At 35.0% G+C, this 22,072-nt stretch overlaps 1 protein-coding gene and 1 long non-coding RNA gene across 2 annotated transcripts; one reads left to right on the top strand and one right to left on the bottom strand.

The window, feature by feature from the left end:
• Window positions 1-15,961: 15,961 nt before the first annotated feature.
• On the bottom strand, window positions 15,962-18,190 carry LOC148769128 (uncharacterized). The gene is made up of 3 exons (XR_016032019.1): window positions 17,926-18,190; window positions 17,757-17,796; window positions 15,962-16,158 (listed from the first exon to the last, which is right to left on the bottom strand). It is a non-coding gene; the product is annotated as an uncharacterized LOC148769128 (long non-coding RNA).
• Window positions 18,191-20,468: 2,278 nt separating this feature from the next.
• On the top strand, window positions 20,469-21,683 carry LOC148769127 (uncharacterized). Its single transcript, XM_088820245.1, has one exon. It carries the CDS (start codon window positions 20,469-20,471, stop codon window positions 21,681-21,683), a length of 1,215 nt encoding a protein of 404 aa, XP_088676371.1.
• Window positions 21,684-22,072: the final 389 nt, after the last annotated feature.

Genomic DNA, 22,072 nt, shown 5'->3' with positions numbered 1-22,072 from the left:
ACCTAATTGGGCCGACCCAATGGGCCCCCAATTTATCTAATAATTGGGCCCGCTACACGAAAGCCCAAGCACCTTCAAAATAAGGCTTGGACCCAACAAAGTAAACCCAACCCAATCAACGACATATAAAATAGAGGTTTTTACTCATCTGTTAAGGTACGTTCGATTATTCACAAATATTCTATAGTGCATATTATCTCCATGATCCATACATCTGACTTGAGCGTCGGAGGGGTTTCCGCCGGAACAACCCCCGGCTTAGTTCACGTGTGTTCATTTTGCAGGGATCTCAGGATCATCAAATTGTCAAGCTACTGATCAGTTTTGTTCTCCTAGCTCGCCTACTACCCTACTACAAGTGATCTAAGTAATTAGCATCATCAAAATATATATATATATATATATATATATATATATATATATATATATACACACACATATAAATCGAAGGGAAAATTGTAATTTTGGTGTACTCGGAGTCGGGGATTTAGTCCTATAACTTATCCTATTTTCAATGGAATATCTTTGCAAACTAATTAGCATTTTTCGGTCATCTCTTGCTTGAATTTAATTTTAGGTGAATAGCAATTAAACCCCCTCCATGTGTGATTACAAACTTTCAAAGATGACCCCCTCTGCATAACTCCCTTGAAGTTGATAAGGCGTTAGCATCCGTTAGTTTTTCTGAAAAACTTAACTGTGCAGAGCACATAACTCCCTTGAAGTTGATAATGCGCGATAGTTTTTCTGACAAACTTAATTGTGCTATGCATAACTCCCTTGAAGTTGATAAGGCGTAGCATCCGTTAGTTTTTCCTGACAAACTTAACTGTGCGTGTCAAATTTACGCTACTCCTATCGACCACATGGAGGTTAAGTGTTATTTACCCTTAATTTTATCATGTGGCAAACTAACTGGCCTGATTTTGCGAATACGGATTTTTAAGAATTACAATAAGAAGAGGGGTCACAAATGAGATTATTGATATTGAATAGCTTGAGCAATTAAAGCATCAGAGAAGGTGTTTGATAAATGTCTAAGAAGCAAGAGATTACTTTTTCAAAGTAATCTGATATTGTTTATGTACACTATAACTTAACTTTTTGAGATGTTTTAACTAATTTGAAATAATCTGCAGGATTATGGAAACGCCGTTGTTTGCAGGTGGAACTCGATCTGTGAACCAAAAGCTTCGTAAACTCATAATCAACGACGTAAAAATCAAAAGTTCTAGCATCTGATAATAAACATAATAAAAAAAAATAAAAAATTAAGACGAACATCACAACATACTAATCTCTCAATAGTACGATTATTTGGATCTAGAAATAATTAAATAAAATTGGGCTCGTTGATAGAACTTAAAACAAAATTGAAAGCAACGAAGGCTGTCGACGTAAAATTTCCTCAATGCATAATTCTATGAAACTTAGGACTCAAAAGACTCACAAAGGTTTGTCTCCATTTCAATGCGAAGCGAATAGAATGAAATCCCCTTTGTTCATCGTTCGGCAGTTCCGACAAACATATCGTATGCCATTCCTATTCATTCTCGTCATAAATCTCCATTCTCACTTCCTCCGAATCTCAAAACCACAGCTCTAATTATTCAAATTTATCATATCCATGCAATGTAACAGACGAGGCAATAATATTGATGAAAATTCTTTGCATACACAGTTCCATATCTACGCACTACGTACTACTAATAAAATATTCAAGAAAAAATCAGAACCTATAATACTCAAACTTAGATTGCATGTCATGTACTTGATGTGTAAATCAGCTTGAGACCACTCTAGAAAAGAGATACCTAATTAATCGGTCTGTGTGGATGAAGCATATATATTATCTTTTCTTGTGCAGGTAATTAAAAGTCCAGATTCATAAAAGACCCAATTTTATTAAACTTGCATATATAACATTTAATTCAAACAAACAAAAAAAAAATAATTATAAAATTAACTCCAAGATTACATTGAAAAAAATACAATAGTTGTGAAGCCTTAAGACATCAAAGTTAAACAATATCATATTTACATCCATCTATCTAATTGGTGGTTGGCATCTCAAAGCGGCAAAGTGGGCGATAATGACTAGTGCTCAACCACTTCTTGATGCATTCTCCGTGATAAATATGCGAACACGGCATGCATAAAGCTTCTTCAAAATCATTGTCGCCGCCCGGCGGAGATCTTCCAAACAAATCGAGCAACTAGTATTCTGATCACAATCAACGGCCACCCTCTTCAACGCCGCGGGAACCATACAATTAAATTCCTCATCATAAATTACTCCAAATACAATATGTTGGTTATCTACCAACGCATCGAAGTAAAAATTCAAAACTCTGCCCTCTGCGAGAATATCGTTGTCGACGCTTGCAAGTGTCATCACAAGAACATGATCAGCCACGTTTCTGCGCACATCGTAATCGCCCAACATGCCCCTCAGCTCAAATTCCATGACTCCCCTTAATTCATTGAGACACAGAACCTGCATGCGGCTCACTCCGAATGAGAAATTGGTTGCGGATTCATTGGATCGTCTAACCAACTGTGGGTATGTATTAGAATATTCTTGAACTGCATGTGGAATTATCCACTCGGAAAAATCAACTTTCCAAGAGAAGTTCAAGTTGATTTCCGATTGATTATCGTGATCGTCGGTTTCTTCCTCTGGGGCGGTGAATTCAACGCGGGTAAGATCGCACGAGAGCGCTTGTTGGTGGTAATCTTGATTATCACCCATGGTATTGCATTTGCTCGTGCAAGAAAAAAAGTTTACTGCTACGTTCTTTTTAAAAAATCAAATTTTTTAAATAGATTAATAAATTATATCATATAAAAAGAATTCTGTTGACAGGTAATACAGCCAAAAAGTCAAAAAAAAAAAAGAAGAATTAAAAAAATAGTATTATTGTGTTAGACATATTTGTACTGTGAATAAAAAATAAAAAAATGAGAAAAAAAAGGCAACACCTTTCACTAACACATCTCTAGAACTTGATCCATCTCTTCTTAGAATTCCTGGAAACTCGAGAATTTTTTGGGACTCAAACAGACTAAGCAATTATTTGCAGATGGATAAATGTTGGAAGATGGGTTAAAATATAAATAAAAGAACTATTAGTTTCTAGTGGAGAGGAGATGAAAACTCAACTCAATCAACACTTGTACTCTCAATTTTATTTTTTGTTTTCTCTCGACTGATTTTCTTACACCCAAAGTGATGGTGAACACTCCTATTTATACAAGGGATAGGAGAATTCTAGACTAATATAATAAATATTATATTTGACTAAGACTTAGACTTTTTAAATACTCTAGAATATGACTAGACAAATACATTCATGTACATAAAATAGTTACGTACATGAACTTACAATTAACACAATTTAATTATTATTTTGACTCATTTATTCAAGTTTAATTTCCAACAATAAAATCGATTAACGAACTATGGCTCCGTAGAATCTTGGCGCATAACTCAATTGGAAATTTCTACTTTCAAACAAAAGTACGCATGCTGATGATTCAACCACTTGAATGATGAATGAAATTGTAGGGATTGTTGGGATGAGCGGTGGATTTGGCTTTGATAAGTTTGCAGGTTATGTTTTTCTGGCAATCATAGTAATCATACATGTTTAACAATGATTTCAAGAAAAATGTGATTGTTATATCAAGAGATGACTTAAGCTTAATATAAATTAGATTTGAATAACTGTACTATCTTGAATTGTGTATTAGATTTAGAATGTTTGAACTAGAAGGGAAATATATAGAAAGACAATGTGTATATGTTGGAGTATTAAGTTGTCTTTTAGGAAGAGTCGATTCTAACTACAGGCGAGAGAGGCAGTCCCTTAGAGCCCCCAATTTTTAGAAAATTTTACAAATAAGCTTATCAATGACTACTTATTCATAAATGGGCGCAGACAATAAAATCTTTTACAAAAAAAGTCCACACATGGTCCAGAGGTTTGTAAAAGACTAAAATAGCCTCTCATATTTTAATATGCTTCAATTTTATCCTTTAATTTAATATAACCTCAATGTGACCCCAAATTTCACAAATTATTCAATTTTTACCCAAAAAACAATTTTATGGACAATTTCGTTCGTCACCGCCGTTGACCTTTTTTTATTTTTTTTTGATTTTTTTTCTTTAACATCTTTTTGCCGCCCGTTTAACCAACAATATTGTTGTGGTTGATAGTAATATTAACAATATTACTGTTAAACACAGTAAAATTAACTATACCACAGTTTAATAGTTTAATACAGTAATATAATTCAATATATATATATATATATATATATATATATATATATATATATATATATATATATATATATATATATATATATATATATATATATATATATATATATATATGACTAACCTAATTTAGCAGTTAGTGATGAGAAAAACCCAGACATCTTTCAACCCTACTACAACCTATGTCTAACCTCACATAACAGTAATTATCAATATCAAATTATTAAACAATTTTATTTATTAAGAAAAAATGTAGCAGTAGTAGTGGTGTTTCCAAGATCCGGGCCAGTGTGTGTATCTGTGTGTGGCTAATTTGTAATTAATATTAGTATATTAATTAATTAATAATGGGAGTAGAATTAGTAGTGTGAGAGAGAATAGAGGCTGGAGAATGGTGAGGTTTTCTTTTTGCTCCTAATTCTGGTGACTGACACGAGTAAACTGCAAAATGTACCCCTGTGTAATCTCTAAATAGCAAAAAACCCCCTGTGATAAATAAACTAGCAAAAACCCCCATGTGAAATTTAGTCAAAGGAAAAAACCCCCCTGGTTGACTTGTGTGTGGCTCACTCGCGGGTAGCGCAACTGGGAGTTGATTTTTGGACGTGAAATGACGAAATTGACCCTTAAAATGTATTTATATGTATATATATTATATGTATATATAATTTCTTTTTAATTTGGTTGTTTAAAAATTAAAATATTGTTAAAAAATAGTAAATAATTAAATTGAAAAATTATTAAAAATTTGTTAATCAAATTAAGTATATATTTTTTTAAATATATAATAATGAAATTTAAGTTTTCTTTTGATGTAGGGATAATTTAAAATATATACAAAAATTATGTGATAATAAAAATAGATATAAATTAAAGACCCCATTATACCTTTATAATTAAGATATGACAAAAATAAAATAATTAAAATATTTAAAAAATATAAGAATTTATTAATTGCAAAACTAGGGGGTATTTGGGTCTTTTTATATGAAGTCAATCCTCAAATGAGTAATGGGCCGAGTGTGCTATTTAAATAATTTAACGGGGGGGGGGGGGGGGGGGGGGGGGGGGGGTTATTTATCATACGGGGGTTTTCGCTATTTAGAGATTACACGGGGGTACTTTTTGCAGTTTACTCTGACTGACACTGTGTGTGTTGTTGGGGTATTTTCGTGATTTTTTGGGTTTTTGTGCTTTTTCTATTTAATTTGCAGCGTTTTTTTAGCTTGAGGAACCACGACGAAGTAACCTGCGGAAGCTCAAAGTTTATGTATATCGCCGAATCCCACTCACCGGAAGTTTCGGCAAAAGAGATGGACGGGACAAAGTTTTCTATAAAATCAAAATAGAGTAATGTTTGGGGCATCAATAAATATCTGGGATTCTTTGAGACCCGCCGGCCAACCGGAAACTTTCAAGTATTTGAGACTCGGGAATTTACACGACGACAAGTGGTCCAACGACGATTCCACATCGCACATAGATAAATCTTTGAGATTACGAAAATCAGCTCCTTTGTAGAACTGAAGATTACCGTCACCAATGTCGATGGTTTCAAGATACGGGGGATGGACTTCAATGGGACAAAGTCCGTCTGCGAAGATTATCTGAGACACCGTAAAGAAGAAGTACTTGAGATTGTGAAGTTCATTCACCTCGATTGTTCTCAACCTTTTACAATCTTTGACGACCAAAGTTTCGATAAGAATACAGTGTGATTATCTTCTTGTCATCAATGCTGACTTTTTCCAGACGAAGTGATTTTAGATGCTTCAAGAGTACTATACTTTCAATAGCCTTTTCGTCCAAGCTGAATCGTTCCACATGCAAATCTTGGAGTGATTCTGCTCCAAAGACTACAGGAGGCAGTTGTAACGTGACCGGTGTTCCAAATCGTACGAATAGAAAGACAAAAATTCTTCGTACCCGTATTTGTGAGTAATGGGATCCATTTTTCAATAAACGGAGCCGATTCATCATCCAAATCATAAGACAAATCTCTTAGTTGTATACGAAGGTGAAATTCCTCTACGCACAGGCTTCGATCATAGCATCGCTGTAAAGTCTTGTTCATAATAGATAGAAATATTTTTCTCTATCCTTTGAAACTATAATAGCTGGAAATCAAGATTGGGACGAGTGCACCAGATGTCACACCATGATTTGGACAAGACAAATGTTCGGACTGCATCTTCTTGGGAGGTGAAATTGATCCGGGCTATTTTGCCTAAGCCCAAAAGCCCATTGTCTACCCTCTGAAGACCCATTATATACCCTCTAAAGGTCCAGCCCACTGTCCTCTCTTCTCTCTCTAGACTTAATACAAATAAGAAGATAAAAAATGAGTGAACACAACTAACCAGAGAAATCACAACAAAACCACACATTACACCAAAAACACACAATACATAAAAAATACACACAAAATACATACAAATACGCGAAATATGATGAGGAGGTCCAAATTGGACCTCATCAGAAATAAAGTATTCTCCGCAAGATGTCTTTCGGCAACTCGGATATCCAGTCCAAGGAACCTAATCGAAGATTTTTCACTCTAAAAAAATCCCAAACTCCGAAGCAAAATAAATATTTTTTCCGACTCAATAAACTTAAAATAGTTAGAGGGGTGGAATCTTTTCAACCCTAATAAATTTAAGTTACGCCTTGCAAAATAGAGAGCCGTGCAATACACTATTAAGATCTACACTAGGTAGAACTATATTGATTTGGACGAAGGGCAAATAAGCCCATGACATGGGACTTAAATGCTGATAGGTCCAGACAATAAACAGTCTTGCAAATAAACTCATCCCCATGTCTTTCGTCTAAAATACCCTCCATAATATATTTTTTGTCAATTCCATCCATTATATTCTAACTTCCTCAATATTACACATTGACCCCGGATTTGAACAAATATATCACATTAACCCCCATTTTCATAATTTTTGAATTTTTTTTTTCTGAAATTTTTTTTCTGGCCAGTCAACCGCCGGTCTCTGGTGTTGACATTTTTTATAACTTTATTTGTCTCTCTAAATTACTGTGTTAAAAATAAAATTATTGTCTGATATAGTAATATTGAATACCAAAACAGTAATATTACTGTCCTAAACAGTAATTGCATTTCATGTGAGGTTTTTGTGCACATGCATGTGCATTTAGAGAGACGTGTGCATTGATCAGGTGATGTATGTGCACGGATGGGTATTGAAAATGCGACTGTTAGACCTCGATTACATGGATCACAATAACTTTTAAGAAAAATACAATATTGGCCATTGAACTTAATGACTAAAACTAAGTTGTGCTTTGTACTCGTGTTTTGGTACCAAAATTGCGTAAAAATATCAAAATCGTAAAGTAAAAATAAAAACATAAATTATATTCCAAGCTAAGTCAAGATTGCAATTGTCCATGATATTCTTCATTTTTCTTTTCGTAATTTTTTTTAAAATTGAAATAAAGAGAAATGGTCAACTAAAATGACATCATCAAGTTGCCAAAAATAGATTAAAGATTCTTGAATTAAATTGGCTATTTTTAAGCAATTTTATATCTCACTAAGGTGGTGTTTGCAAATGCTTTTAGAAAAAGATTATGAGCTTTTTTCTGCATATAATCTGTTTTTAGGTGTTTGCGAAACAAGCTTTTGCTTTTGCTTCTATTAAAATAAGCTGATTTAAGCTAATTTTAAAAGCACATCTATCTGCTTTTTCTATTATAGTTGATTTTCCAGCAAATTTGTAAACACCCCAACTTTTAGAAACAATCACTTAATTCCAACTTAAGTCACAATCACTAACTTCCGCTTTTAAATAAGCTTTTACAAACACCACCTAATTATATCCTAGAAATTTTATTATTATAATGGAATATACATGAAAAACATTATTTGACAAGGTTAATAGCACATACAAGTTGAACAATATCATAATTTTTCATAAGAATTTCCACATATGAAAATTTATTATGTAAAATTAAGATTTCCTCGAACTACTTTTGAATGAACTCAAAATTTATTACCATATAAGAGATTATTGCTACTATTCCCCAAAATTATTGCACTAAGACCGACACATAAAATGTGTAACTCATGCCCATATATGTAACTATATATATTTACGCTTCTGATGATCGTAATTTTTTTTGATAAGTTGCTTTTAATGATCATATAACTAGGAAATATAAACACAACTATCTAGACTGTATATTTTTTGAAAGACTAGTTTTCATTGACTTTCCTACAAATGTTACACAAAATGAAACAAGTGAAAGGAATATGTATCACTTATTTCCTTCCCGACAAGAAGAAAAGTCGGCTTTAGGAGTGAAAAGGCTTCCAATCAAAAAATACGGTGTTTTGATTCCTCTTGAAGAAATATCAAATCCATCAGTTCAATCGAAGTCTAACTTATCGTTGCAAGAACGATTGGAGGGTTGGGTAGTGCAAGAGAGAAAACGAAATGGCTCGAAAGCAAGTAGTGTTTATTTTTAAATAAAATAATTAGTGATTAAGTGTGCATGTCTTTACACTTGGTACACCCTAATCATTCCCTAAACCCACACTCAAAGTAACCCAAAAGACACCCTTCATCTATTTTCTTTCAACACCTCAACCCCTTACTTGTCTCCTCCTCCTAGCTCTCTCCACCGAAGCCATCACCACCACCATCGGCTTCTCCTTCTTCCACCTCAACCTCCAAAATTTCAAGAAAATCAAAAATAAAAATGAAGGTCCCCTATTTAACCCTTGCTATAGACTACACCAAAAACACCATCAAAACTACTTGCCTCCTTACGGGAGATAATAACACATCCCTTCTTGAAGCTCACACCATTTCATTCACAATCAAAGTAGCTTGGTTAGATTTCGGTGCTTGAAAGCCTCTCTTCCTTCGGTTGTTTTCTTCTCTTCGATTTTGAGGTAAGAAATTCCGATTTCTTGCTGCAATTAAATGGCATCAATAGTAAAAAACTGGTTTTCGAAAATTTCTTAAAAGATTTGGAGTGATTTCGAAAAATAGGGCTTTTTTGGGGAAAAGTGGAAAAGATGTGTTTAATGTTGATTTCTTGTTCTTGCATGCATCATCTATGTTGGTAGTGGGTAGATACAAGTTTTATTGGCCAAAAACATTAAAAATTTCGGATTTCAAAAAGGGGTTTCGAGAAAAATGAATTTTTAAACTTTTATGGGGTTGCATGTGTAGATCTTAAGAAGTTTTGGGTCAAATCTGTAATTTTTAAGAAGTCTGTCCTAAATGTGTTTTCAAAACTATTTTCCAGCATTTATTAAACAAAAATTTCGGATTTAAAGAAGTTTTGTAAGAAAAAGTGATTTTTGAACTTCCAGTGGTCTTGCATGTATAGATCTAGAGATCTTGGGGCAAAATATGAAATTTTCGAAATTTCTGCATACAGTAACATTTTAACTTTGTTTTCGGCATCTAATAGAGTAAAAATTCAGATTGTTAGGGGTTTTTCATGAAAAATTGGATTTTGAACTTTTAGTGTGATTGCATGTGTAAATCTTGAAACTTTTGGGTCAAAACTGTAATTTCCGAAAAATCTGTCATTTTAAATTTTGGAATCTGTTTTCCAGCAAGTATTACATGGGGAAAAAGTTTTATTTACAAAGGTTTTAAAGTAAGTAAGGTTATTTTAGAGTTTTTGATTTTTAAAAGAAAAATGGAATTTTTGAGTTTTTAATTTCAAGAAAATTCGAAACTTTGTGAAAATTTAAAATAATTTCAGAATCTAAAATAATTTCAGAATCTAAAATTTGGATCAGTTAGGAGTACTAGGATTTAATTTGGAAGTTTTGGAATTAGTTTGCTATTATTTTGAAATTAGGACATTTTGCATGTCACTTATTATACTTTGTGCCTTTATTTTCATGTCTTTGGTTAAATAACTATGAGTGATGCGATTTGGGTTTTTGTACCTTAAATGGCTGCATGGATGTGTTTATTACTGCTGGAATTTATTGTAATGGATTATTACCTAGAAGTGGTAATAAGTTCATTAAATGAAAGGTAAAAAAGGGTGCTTGCTTTACAAGCTTGGTTTAATATTAAATGGTGATGTTTTAATGTGTGGCTGCATGTGTGTATGCTGAATATGTGTGAGTGTGTGTGTGCTGAATGTGTATGTGTGTGTGCCGTGTGTGATTGTGTGTAAAATTGGGGATTTTGCCCCAAATTATTATATGTGGTGAATTGTGATTATTGTGTGATTTTGTGGCACTTGATTGACATTTGTGATGTTATGTGTGGGTCATAAGCATAATTTTGAAAAGATGCATTTCACGGTTTTTAAATTGGAAGATTAATGGAATACCGGGTAATAAACAACTCGGATATAGAGGGCCGGTATCCAACTAGGATGAAATGATGTGGTTTGATCCCACTTAGTGAAAACGGGCTCGTAACAGGTTTATTATTCTGGTACAGAAATTAATCTTTCACGGATCCGATAAAACGAAAAATATGTTTTTCACGATTTTTATAAAAAGGGGCATTTTAGTCATTTTGCATAAGTACGTGATTATGTGCGAATATATGTTTTCGTGAATTATGTGATTGTACCGATTGTCTTGTGTTGTTTTGGAATATGGGTAAGAATGGATATATAATATTATATATTATGTATAACGTATTTTCAAAGTTCGATATTTCATCGGATTTCTTACTGAGCTTTATAGCTCATATAGATGTCTTTTAATTGCAGGTAGTAGTGCTAGTAACCCTCAACCGGGATGGATCGAGTAGCGGATCGAGATCTTGCCCGGGTTTTTGGAAGTCGTACGAGGACCTATGAATGATGCTAAAGTCTTTTGGTTATTTTCTTTTGGTGATGTAATATTAAACCTAACTATTTCCTTTTCGTACCCTTTAAACTCGTTACCGAAATGAATCGTACTTAACCCCTATTATAAAATAGTCCGTTTTGTAATTTTTGCTATTTTCATGCCTCCACTAGTAATTTCGAATTAATTCACCAAAATAACCTTTCCAAACTCTGATTTCTTCTCGAACCGAAAACCGATAGTGATAATGTAGCGCTTGAACGAAAAACCTCCCCTCGAAACTAATTTCCAAACCAAAACCTTTATTCGGCTAAAGTAACCTAAAAAGGTTTTCGAAAATGCAAACTTCTAAATACTCAAAAGAAAATATTTTTGATAATTGCATTTTCGCCCCAAACCAAAGTTTTAAAATTGCACATAGATCCTTTTTGCTTCCGCTAAGTATATAATATTCCGATAAACCGGTTCGATTTATCGCCCGTCTAGAAGGGGGGTGCTACAGCATAAAATTTTCGTTTTCCGCTGTGTACACGTGTCCGATTCCCAACAGTGGTATCGGAGCTCCTTGCGCAATTAATTGCGTTTTATAACATGCTATAATGTTCGATTTATTAAAGTAGCGATTGTTGTATTATGTAATTGGGAGTTTTCGTAAGTTTAAAATATTTTTGAAATATTGTTTAGAATTTTTCCAGCTTTAAAATTGGTGGTTAGGAACCATTGTTAAACGAAGTGGTCGTGGTGTAAGCAGAAGTTTAAATCTGGACAAGATAGTGAAACAGGTAATGCTTTATAATGTTGTCAAACCTGTAATAATAAGTTCTTGAAATGCATGATCGTTTTTTACAGGAAAGATGAAGATTGTGTTCAATCCTCGTGAGAAAATACCGTCTCAAAATGAGGAAAAAATTTCTGAGGGTATATGAATTCCGGTAAGAACATGTGCAGAACTTGAAGGCGTATATAGGTGGAGACAAATTCAAGAGACAAACAAAGAAGTTTGTCGTAGAAGATTGTTGGTAAATCTTTATTATTACTTCATTTCTTTAAGGTTTAATGGAAAAATATATCTGTTTTTAATAATTACTTATTTTTGTTCAAGTATAATGAACTTTATCTTTTTTTTTTTTTGTTTTTTCTTTTAAGCAATGGTTTGAAATTGAGGAATGGAACTCGGACCGTGTTCAAAGAATTGTTGATCAAATGTTTCAAACTGCGTATCGACATTAGAGAAACAGATTGAGTGGATGCTACAAGAATTTGGTAGAAGAAGGAAAAAATCCAAGGGATATGAGTCCACGTGAGGAAGTACCAATAGCAAAATGGCATGCAATATGTGATTGGCTTGAATTCGATGAATATGAGGTTAATCATCTGGTTAACTAAAAAAATAAGTATGTAATTGCATATTGAGTAAATTAGTGAACTATATATACATATTAATGTAGGAACGATCGTTGATCAATATAAATAGTAGAAGTTGTTTGCCTTTCAACCATACTTCAGGGAAGATTAGATACCTTTCTCGCTGTAGGAAAATGGTATGAATTTTTTTATTCTCAATATTATAAGCCAGCTTCATACTTCAAATATGTAATTATATAATAATGTGTTATCTTACTATTGTTTACGAGCTAGTTATTGTTGGTTTACGTACAGGCTACTCCGAGCAAGATTGAACTATGGAGGAAAACTCGTGTTGACAAAACTGGTCAATTTGTTAACTCTAAAGCGGCAAAGAAATTTGTAAGATAATTTACAATTATGCTAGAAATTCTTTCTATACAGTATATTTTATATATTTGATATATATGTTAACGTTGTAGGGTAAAATGATGGAATTAGAAGAAACATCAATGGACGAAGGAGAAACTTCCATGTTTGAGGATGAAATTCTTGTAACAACACTTGGTCGTAGATCAGGATATCAAAAAGGCATGGGATATGGGGTAGATGTATCTTGTGGCTATAAATATTCATCAAATGCTCAACAAGAAAGTCAAATTGAACTTCAGAATGCAAAGAGCATCATTAGTACCCTCACCACAGAACTAGCGGAGCAAAAGGAAAAAAACAAGAGTTATGAAGGAAAAATAGAGAATTTGGTAGTACAAATGCAACAAATGCATCAATTCTTTTTATTGATGCAAGGGACTAACACTTCACAGACATCTAATGGTAAGAATCTTTATGACTACAACTTTTTAATATGTCCTTTATTTTATTAGATTTGTTGAGCTTTCTGATACATGTTTTAAGTGGAATTATTAGAAGGGACTGGATCGATGAAAATTCGTTGTTAGATTAATGGTATCGCTTGCTTTGTTGTTGAATTCTGCCATTATGTAATATTGTTTATTTCTAAGTTATTTTTAATGGTCAGATTTATATAATTATTTCCACTGTACATGTTTGACATAATCATATAGAAATATACATGTTTGACATAATCATATAGAAATATATTTTATATTTGCTGAAATGGGCAGATATTAATTTGTTTTTTTATTATTATTATTATTATTATTGTTATGACATATCAATCAATGTGATTGGCTACTTTCTAGTGCTGGATTTGGTAGCTGGAGCTTGTGATGGTGTTCAGGCAAAGTAGATGGTTCAACGTATTGGATTTTATTTTTATTTTTTTTGTTTCAATGAGAAATTTAAATTTGTTTTGAATGATTTTTAGTTACGCACTTGGATATATAGTTTATTCATTTCAGATGTAGATTTGAACCTAGTATTCAAGTATTTTTAGTTTTAGAATGACTCTTGATTTCAATGGAATAGAATTTTTAATTTTTATATGTTATTGTAGTGAATTGATATGATTGTGAGCAAATGTTTAGTCAAATTACAGTATATTTACCGACAAGAGTAAATCATTTTGTTGAAGTGACAAATATTTCGTCATAAGACTTTCTTATTGTGACAACTTATTTAATCTTTGGGGAAAAAGCAATTGTCAGATAGATTATTTAGTTGACGAGACAAATTATTTCGTCACATAAATAACTTATTGAGACATCCTATTAAACATGTTGAGACAAAATGAATTGTCTCAACAAATTATTTAGTTTACGTGACAAAACATGTTGTCATATGGACTCTCTTATCGTGACAATCTGTTGGATATATTGGGACGAAATATATGTCTCAACAGATTGTTCAGTTCATGTGACAAAAACGTTTGTCACAACAACGAAGCAAGAGACCGATGTGTTGTGACGAATTCAGCTTGTAAGACAACATTTATGAGTTTATATGACACAAATGTCGTCACGAAAGCATGCACTATCGCGACGAATTGAGGTTTTGTCACAGTCATTCGTGACGAATGTACAATTCGTTACTTCACACCTTTCGTGACAGGCTTTATGTGACAACCACTGTGACGAATTATTTTGTCATAACAAAGTGTTGTGACGAAATTGAGACATTATATGACGATTTTCTGCGTCACACAAGATACATTTTTTTGTAGAATTAATTGGTATTTTTGAAGTTGATTTCTCTGTTCTGGAAAACTGACCGAGCCACTGCACTAAATTAATTATTTCTCTTAAATGGTTAAGTTTCTTGCTAAACTGTTTTAACAAGGTAGAATATACTTATAGGTGACCATCTTGTGAAATTTGAACTAGAAAATATGTTTTATAAATAGGGTTTAAATAAGATAAGTTGAATATAATTATAGTTATGGTCATGAATGATTCATTTAAGTCATTATGTGCTATTATCTATATGTTTCAATCGTTTTAGGTATGTTGGTTTGAGATTCATTATATGTGTTCCGTATGTGTGTAAGTATTAGAAATGGTTGAGATTACTTGTGGACTTATTGGTTAATTACACTCTTTAAAGATATATAGTATATACTATATGTCATACTTTATATATATGATAAATAAACGAATATATGTTTATATATCCTAGCCTGCGTGGTCGTAGGAATAATTCTCGATCCATGGCTTATATATGTGTGACACCCCTTTCTCGATTACCCTTATTATATGTAATCTCAGCGGAAGACTTTTGAAAACATGTTTTTTTTTGTGGATATAAAATTTACGTAAAATTTTTTTCTTTATAAATCAGAGGGAGAGAGGGCACAACTTGCTAAACCCTAATCGATCAATTAACACCAATGCATACTACATGCAAGACTAGAAATTAACTAGGCATGATGGACTTAATGCAAATGCGGACAGATTCAATGCAGAAGCTTTAAAAATTAATTCCTCTTAAACTACTCATGCAAATAACCCCAAAATTATACCATACCATCGAACACGGGTCTAGATCACTCAGTTAAAACAGTTTTGAAAGATGCATGGCCATTTATGAGAAATAAATAAAATGGCACAGTCACTCAGTTTAAAAATCCAGAATAGGGGAGGGAGTTTTGAAAATTCATAATAAATTCCTCACTGACCCAAAAACTACCAAACTTTACCCCAAGGCAGAAAGGTAAGTTTAAAACATTTTCCGAGTGGAAACAAGGCATTTGAGTGAGTAAAACTCCAGTTATACCAGAAAACACCCGAATGACCCTTTTTCAATGCAGTAGTGAGAAACAAATCATAACTAAATAAATACTTACCCAAATCATGCACAAGACCTATCAATATGATGAAAACAGAGAGATGCAGAGACTCCTAAAATATCATGATTTTCTAAGCAGATTACCTATATGAAAATAATTTTAGAACATGGAGACAAAACACGAAGAAATTACTAGCCGGAAGCATGCATGCATATAAATAGTGAAAATTTGCTTTCGCTTACAAAAGGCTACGGATTACCGATTAATTATCCAAAATAGGGCAATCCTAATTACTATTACGCATATCATCTTTTAATAATTTCCACCGATCGGAGGAAGCGATCGGTAGAAAATACCTAAAACCGTATCAAACGTTTTTACAAGTATATTATACAAATAGAACCACATAACCAAATTAAGAGCCAACACAATCCACAACCCCTCCATACGATCTCCTTCCGATTCTCGAGCTCGATTCCCAACTTCACTCCTCGGGCCCTAAATCGGGTATACCTACAAACATACAACACCTATATGAGTCTTTGAGGACTCAATGAGAATCTTGAAGTAATATCGAATACACATAGCACATAGAGCATACATATATCTATATATATATATATATATATATATATATATATATATATATATATATATATATACATACATATATCTTATACATGAACATACAACATGAAGTAAAACAATCATATACTTCCCTTTTTCGTCGGCGTTCTTCATTCACATAATTGCCACACGCATAGAGTGAGATAATTCCCACCTTTATAACCCTATGATCCCAAGACCATAGAGTGAGAATATCCCACCTTTATAACCCTATGCCATGACACGTATTGAAGATTATAGAAGGAATTTCCCCCCTTTATAACCCTATGATCCCAATACCATAGAGTGAGATTTTCCCACCTATATCAACAACACCATAATGCAACATGCATGACATGAAAAATTGTCGGGAATCCCTCGGAAGAGTCAATCTAAGTTACCGGTAAATAACCCCATATAATTCGAACCATGACTAACTACGTGGGATAAAACTACCCCTAGGCCCTACGGTACCGGCTCGCCGTACCCGAGAAATTTACCGTAACCTCGAAAGACTTTCCAACATAGTTTTATCTTTTAAAAATTCATGACACTAATGCACCCACCCATGCACCCTTTCTACTTACCCTTCTCTCATCCTTACACCCAATGATTCACATAAGCAAGCAAGAGCACATAGGAGCACATAGAAAATACACATAAAGCTTTCACAAAATCATTTAGCCATAAAAACATAGAAGTAATCGAAATCTTAACATGCAAAGACAATCTAACATCAAGAGTTCACTAACTCTAGCATTTTTACAAGAATAAAATTCAAAACTTTCATCCTTACATTTATTCAAGTAAATACACTAGATCTTCACATGCAAGAGTAATCTAAATCAAGTTAGCACAAATTCTTAGTTCTTAAATCATTTTTCATAGAAAACACTAGATCTTAACATGCAAGACTTTAGATCAACCATCAATCACTAGATCTTAACATGCAAGACCTTAGATCAACAATCAATCACCAATCTTAACATGCAAGGCCTTAAAACAACAATCAACACAAGATCAACACATGCAAAACACAAAATAAACCACATAAGCAATTTCAAGCATTTTACCTCAAAAATTCGAAAGTTCCTTAATTAAGTCAAAAATTCATTTTCTTTTCAAAAATCAACAACCAAACACTAGATCAACACATGCAAGGCACTAATTAAGCCAAATAAGCCATTTAAAACATTTTTCCCCAAAAATCTGAAAGTTTCATGGCTAGGCCAAAAATTCATTTTCTTTTCAAAAATCAACAATCAAATACTAGATCAACACATGCAAGGCACTAATTAAGCCAAATAAGCCATTTAAAACATTTTTCCCCAATTTTCGAAAAATCATAAAATTTCAAGGATAAAGTTATCTTTTCAAAACACTAACATGCAATCATCATCTAAAACATATAATCACATAATATGCAAGAATCAACAATGAAAACATATAAAAACCGAAAATACTAGTGGTGTTGTAGGTTTGAGCAAGAATTCAAGAATTCTCACCTATACTCTTTAGGGGAAGGATTTGTTAGCTCTTTTCTCTCTAATACAAGAAGAGATTAAGAGTTAGATTAGGCATTAAGAAAATAAAAGGAAACACAAAAGAAAGAGGAGGAGGAAGAGCTTTGCTCTTTCGGGAAAGAAGAAGAAAGAAGAGGGAGGAGAAGCTTACTCCTAAGCTTGGCCGAAAATTCTCCTCTTGTTGAAATAGAAGGAGACTTTGAACTTAAGGATTGTAAGAGTGGAGTTTGAGAGTGTATTTTGATCTTGGGCATGGGAGGTATTTATAGAGTTTTTGGAGAGTTCAAAGCCAATGGAGAAGAAAGGAAAATACATTTTTTGTGGGGGTGATTTTGCAATTTCCGAAAGTAGGAGGTGGTGGTGGTTCTTGGGTGGTTCAAGCTTGAGAAAATGGTGGTTATGGTGGTGGGGGTGAGGCTGCCGAAATGAAGAAGGAAGGGAGAAGAAGAAGACCTTTGGTCTTACTTAAAGGAGTGAAAAGCATGCCTAGTCTATAGAGTAGGGAACTAGGCTTTTAGGTATTTCTTTCTATGCTCAAAGTACAACCACACTAATGCATGTTTTTCTACCAATTAATATGCAAAAATTTAAAAATCATGTGTGTGTGTGTGTGGTGTCCGAAAATTCAAGAAAATGTGGGGAGGATTTTCAAATTTTATAAATAAATTAAAAATCCTAAAATGCATGAGAAAATTCATTTTTCTAAAATTTTGTGCATGCATAATATGATGAAATGCTCATTTAAGTTACATGCAAGAATAAAATCCTAATTCATGAAAATAATTTATTTCGAAATAATATCTCGAAATATTTCCTAAGCACATAATTCACATAATCATATAATTCACATAATCACATAATTCACATAATCACATAATTCACATAATCACATAATTCACATAATAATCATATAATTACCTAATTCACGTAAATACTAATCATGCAAGAATTATTATAAATTCTAATTTCACAAATATGCACATAAAGGTGGTAAAATTATTTTACCGAAAATGCGGGGTGTTACAATATGTGTACTATACTATATTATATCTCTATAGCAACCTACGTGGTCATCGAGTGAAAACTCCGATCCATAGTGTATGTAAATATAAATTATACTATTATAAATATATGTATGGGTGTGTACAACTATATGTGTATGTGCGTGGATGAACAATAATCTTTACGTGATTTGTGTTTAGTGTGCTACACTTGATTGGATATCACTGTGTGTACAGCTGCGTTTGTATCTGTCTCATATGTGTGATTTAATTAGTCTATGTGATACTATGTGGTTAATAATGTTTGTGGTATTTTATTGTGACATATATATGTGTGTTATTTGTGGGGTTTAAACGGTAATAGGATTATGGTCTAAGTGTTTATGTCCATACATAACACGTGTTTGGAAATTGGAAGATTAATGGAATGCTCGGTAATAAACAACTCGGATATAGAGGGCCGGTATCCAACTATGATGAAATGGGTGGGTAGCTCCCGTTAATGAAAACGGGCTCGTAACAGGTTCATTATCGAAGTATATAAATTAATCTTTCATGGATCCGATAAAATGAAAAATGAATTTTTAACACGAATTGCATTCACGTGCTGATATACCTAATTGGGCCGACCCAATGGGCCCTAATTTATCTAATAATTAGGCCCGATACACGAAAGCCCAATCACTTACAATTGGGCCCACTACACGAAAGTTCATGCACCTTCAAAGTAAGGTTTGGGCCCAACAAAGTAAGCCCAACCCAATCAACGACATATAAATAGATGTTTTACTCATTTGTAAAGGTACGTTCTATTAATTCACAAGTAATCTAGAGCTTTATTCTCTCTACCATCTCCACGATCCGTACGTCTGACTTGAGCGTCGGAGGGGTTTTCGCCGGATCAACCACCGGCTTAGTTCACGTGTTCTCATTTCGTAGGGACCTCAGGATCATCAAGTTGTCAAGCTACTGATCAGCTTTGCGCTCCCAGCTCGTTTTCTGCACTATCCTGGGTGATCTAAGTAATTAGCATCATCATTTTGGCGCCGTCTGTGGGAACGATGCAAACCAGATCACGTAGCCAACAAGATCCTCCTGAGACGTCTGCTCGGAGAGAAAATGACACAGCTAATAACCTCCCAATCCGTGGAGGATCTGGCTTGCCACCTCCTCCACGTGTCGCGGATCCGCCTCGCGAGGTTCAGGTGATCCCCCCTCGGGACCCACCACTCGCCGATCCACCACTCCCTGCTTCTCGAACAGTTCAAATAACCGAGGATGCGCTCCAACGCATGATAGTAGAAGCCTCAACTCGCGCCGCCATCGAGGCCGTGACTCAATATATCGCCACGATGGGAGCAAACACTCCCAATGCGATACCAGCGCCAGCTCCACCTGTGGTGCAACCTATGGCACCACCGCCAGTCCAGAACCAAATAAGTGTCTCCTCCTCCACCTCGGACCCACGGTCTCGAGTGCAGCTATCCACCAATCACAGAGGGGCACAACCCAGACAACAACGTCAGCACTCACCCCCACGGGGGAATGCGTCTCCACAGAGAGTCCCTCAACGAGGTCAGCACTCACCATAGACATCCTCAACGAGGTATTACCTCAAGGAGTGAAGATCTCGGGGTTACCTCAATTTGAAGGGACCACCGATCCACAAGAGCATATAGAGAAATTCATCGCCATGGCGGATTTATACGGCCCGACGGACGCTGCGATGTGCAAAATGTTCCGCACCACTCTCTCAAAGAGAGTTATGAATTGGTTCAACTCTCTACCCACAGGATCGATTGACACCTTCGTTCGGCTGTCAACACGGTTCACCAATCAATTCGCCATCAACAAGCAGTATGCCAAGACCCCAGCCCACATTTTCTCTGTAGTACAGAGAGATAACGAAACGCTCCACAACTACATCAAGCATTTCGTAGAAGCCGTCCATGAAGTCCTCAGTGTAGGGCAAAACATGCTCTCTGGGATTATGCAACAAAACTTGAAGCCGGGTAGATTCAAAGAATCTATCGCCGGAAGGCCTCCAGGCAACCTAGAGGAGTTGCTGAACCGAGCTGAGAAATACGTACGAATAGAGGAAGCTTCTACCCATGCTCCTCCCAAGAGGAAGAGGGAAGATGATCGACAAGACATTAGAAGACGAGATGATAGACGTCCACCGCCCCCACCTCAAGGCCAATCATCTTCCTCATACAATTGGTTCACTCCGCTAAACACTCGCCTCACTGAAATCCTTCATGTGATAGAACAAAGAGGTTTAGCCGAACCTTCACGTCCTATGCAGCCAAATGCGAAACGAGAAAAGTCGGATCGCTACTGTCGATTCCACAAGGATAGAGGACATACTACCGAGGACTGTGCACAACTCAAGGTAGCCATTGAAAGATTTATCAAGCAGGGCCACTTAGGCGAGTACATCGATAAGACTCGAAACAAGCGCCGCGATGACCTTCCACACCGAGATAACAATCGAGATCAACCACAGAGAAGAGAGGAGGGAGGTCATCGGCGAGAACAAGATAACAATGATAATCAACCCACCTCGGGAGTCATTGCATTTATCTCCGGAGGACCGGCGGGTGGCGATTCACAAAATGCGAGACGCAACCTTCCTCGATCAGCACTTATGAATCAAGAGCATGCCTCTTCATCCGCGTTTATCTACCAAATACGGAGACCCGATAATAACATAGTCTTCAACTCTTCGGACCTTGAATGTCCAGACGAAGATCATGTTGATGCCTTAGTAATCACAACGTCGGTGGCCAACTTCTTGGTTAAGAAAATATTACTGGACGGGGGAAGCTCAGCTGACATCATGTACCTCCACGCTTTCAAGCAGCTGGGCATAGATAATGCCCGGTTTAGCCCCATCTCCACGCCCTAAAAGGATTCACGGGAGAGGGCATTTTGTCCATGGGAGAACTGGAGCTGCCCATCTCGTTAGGGGAAAACCCTTGTCGAACCACCAAGATAATCAAATTCCTAATCGTCGACAAGCCGTCCCCCTTCAACATCATCCTAGGGAGGCCAGCAATCCATACATTCAAGTCAGTACCCTCCTCCTACCATCAGAAGTGGAAATTCCCTACTCCCTATGGAATGGGTGAAGTACTTGGAGATAGACGTCTCGCCCGAGGGTGCTATGAAAGAGCCCTACGAGAATCTTCCAAGAAGCCTAAACCGTCCGGAAGGGGAGACGACACCCAAAAACCCGACAAACGAAAATGGGTCAACGCGATCATTGAGGACGATAGAGAAATCCTCATCAGTGTA

This window comes from Erythranthe guttata, chromosome 7 (genome assembly GCF_056151865.1).
Source record: "Erythranthe guttata isolate IM_541 chromosome 7, IM_541, whole genome shotgun sequence".
Classification (NCBI taxonomy): Eukaryota; Viridiplantae; Streptophyta; class Magnoliopsida; order Lamiales; family Phrymaceae; genus Erythranthe; species Erythranthe guttata.
This window is presented reverse-complemented; position numbering and strand designations above follow the sequence as displayed.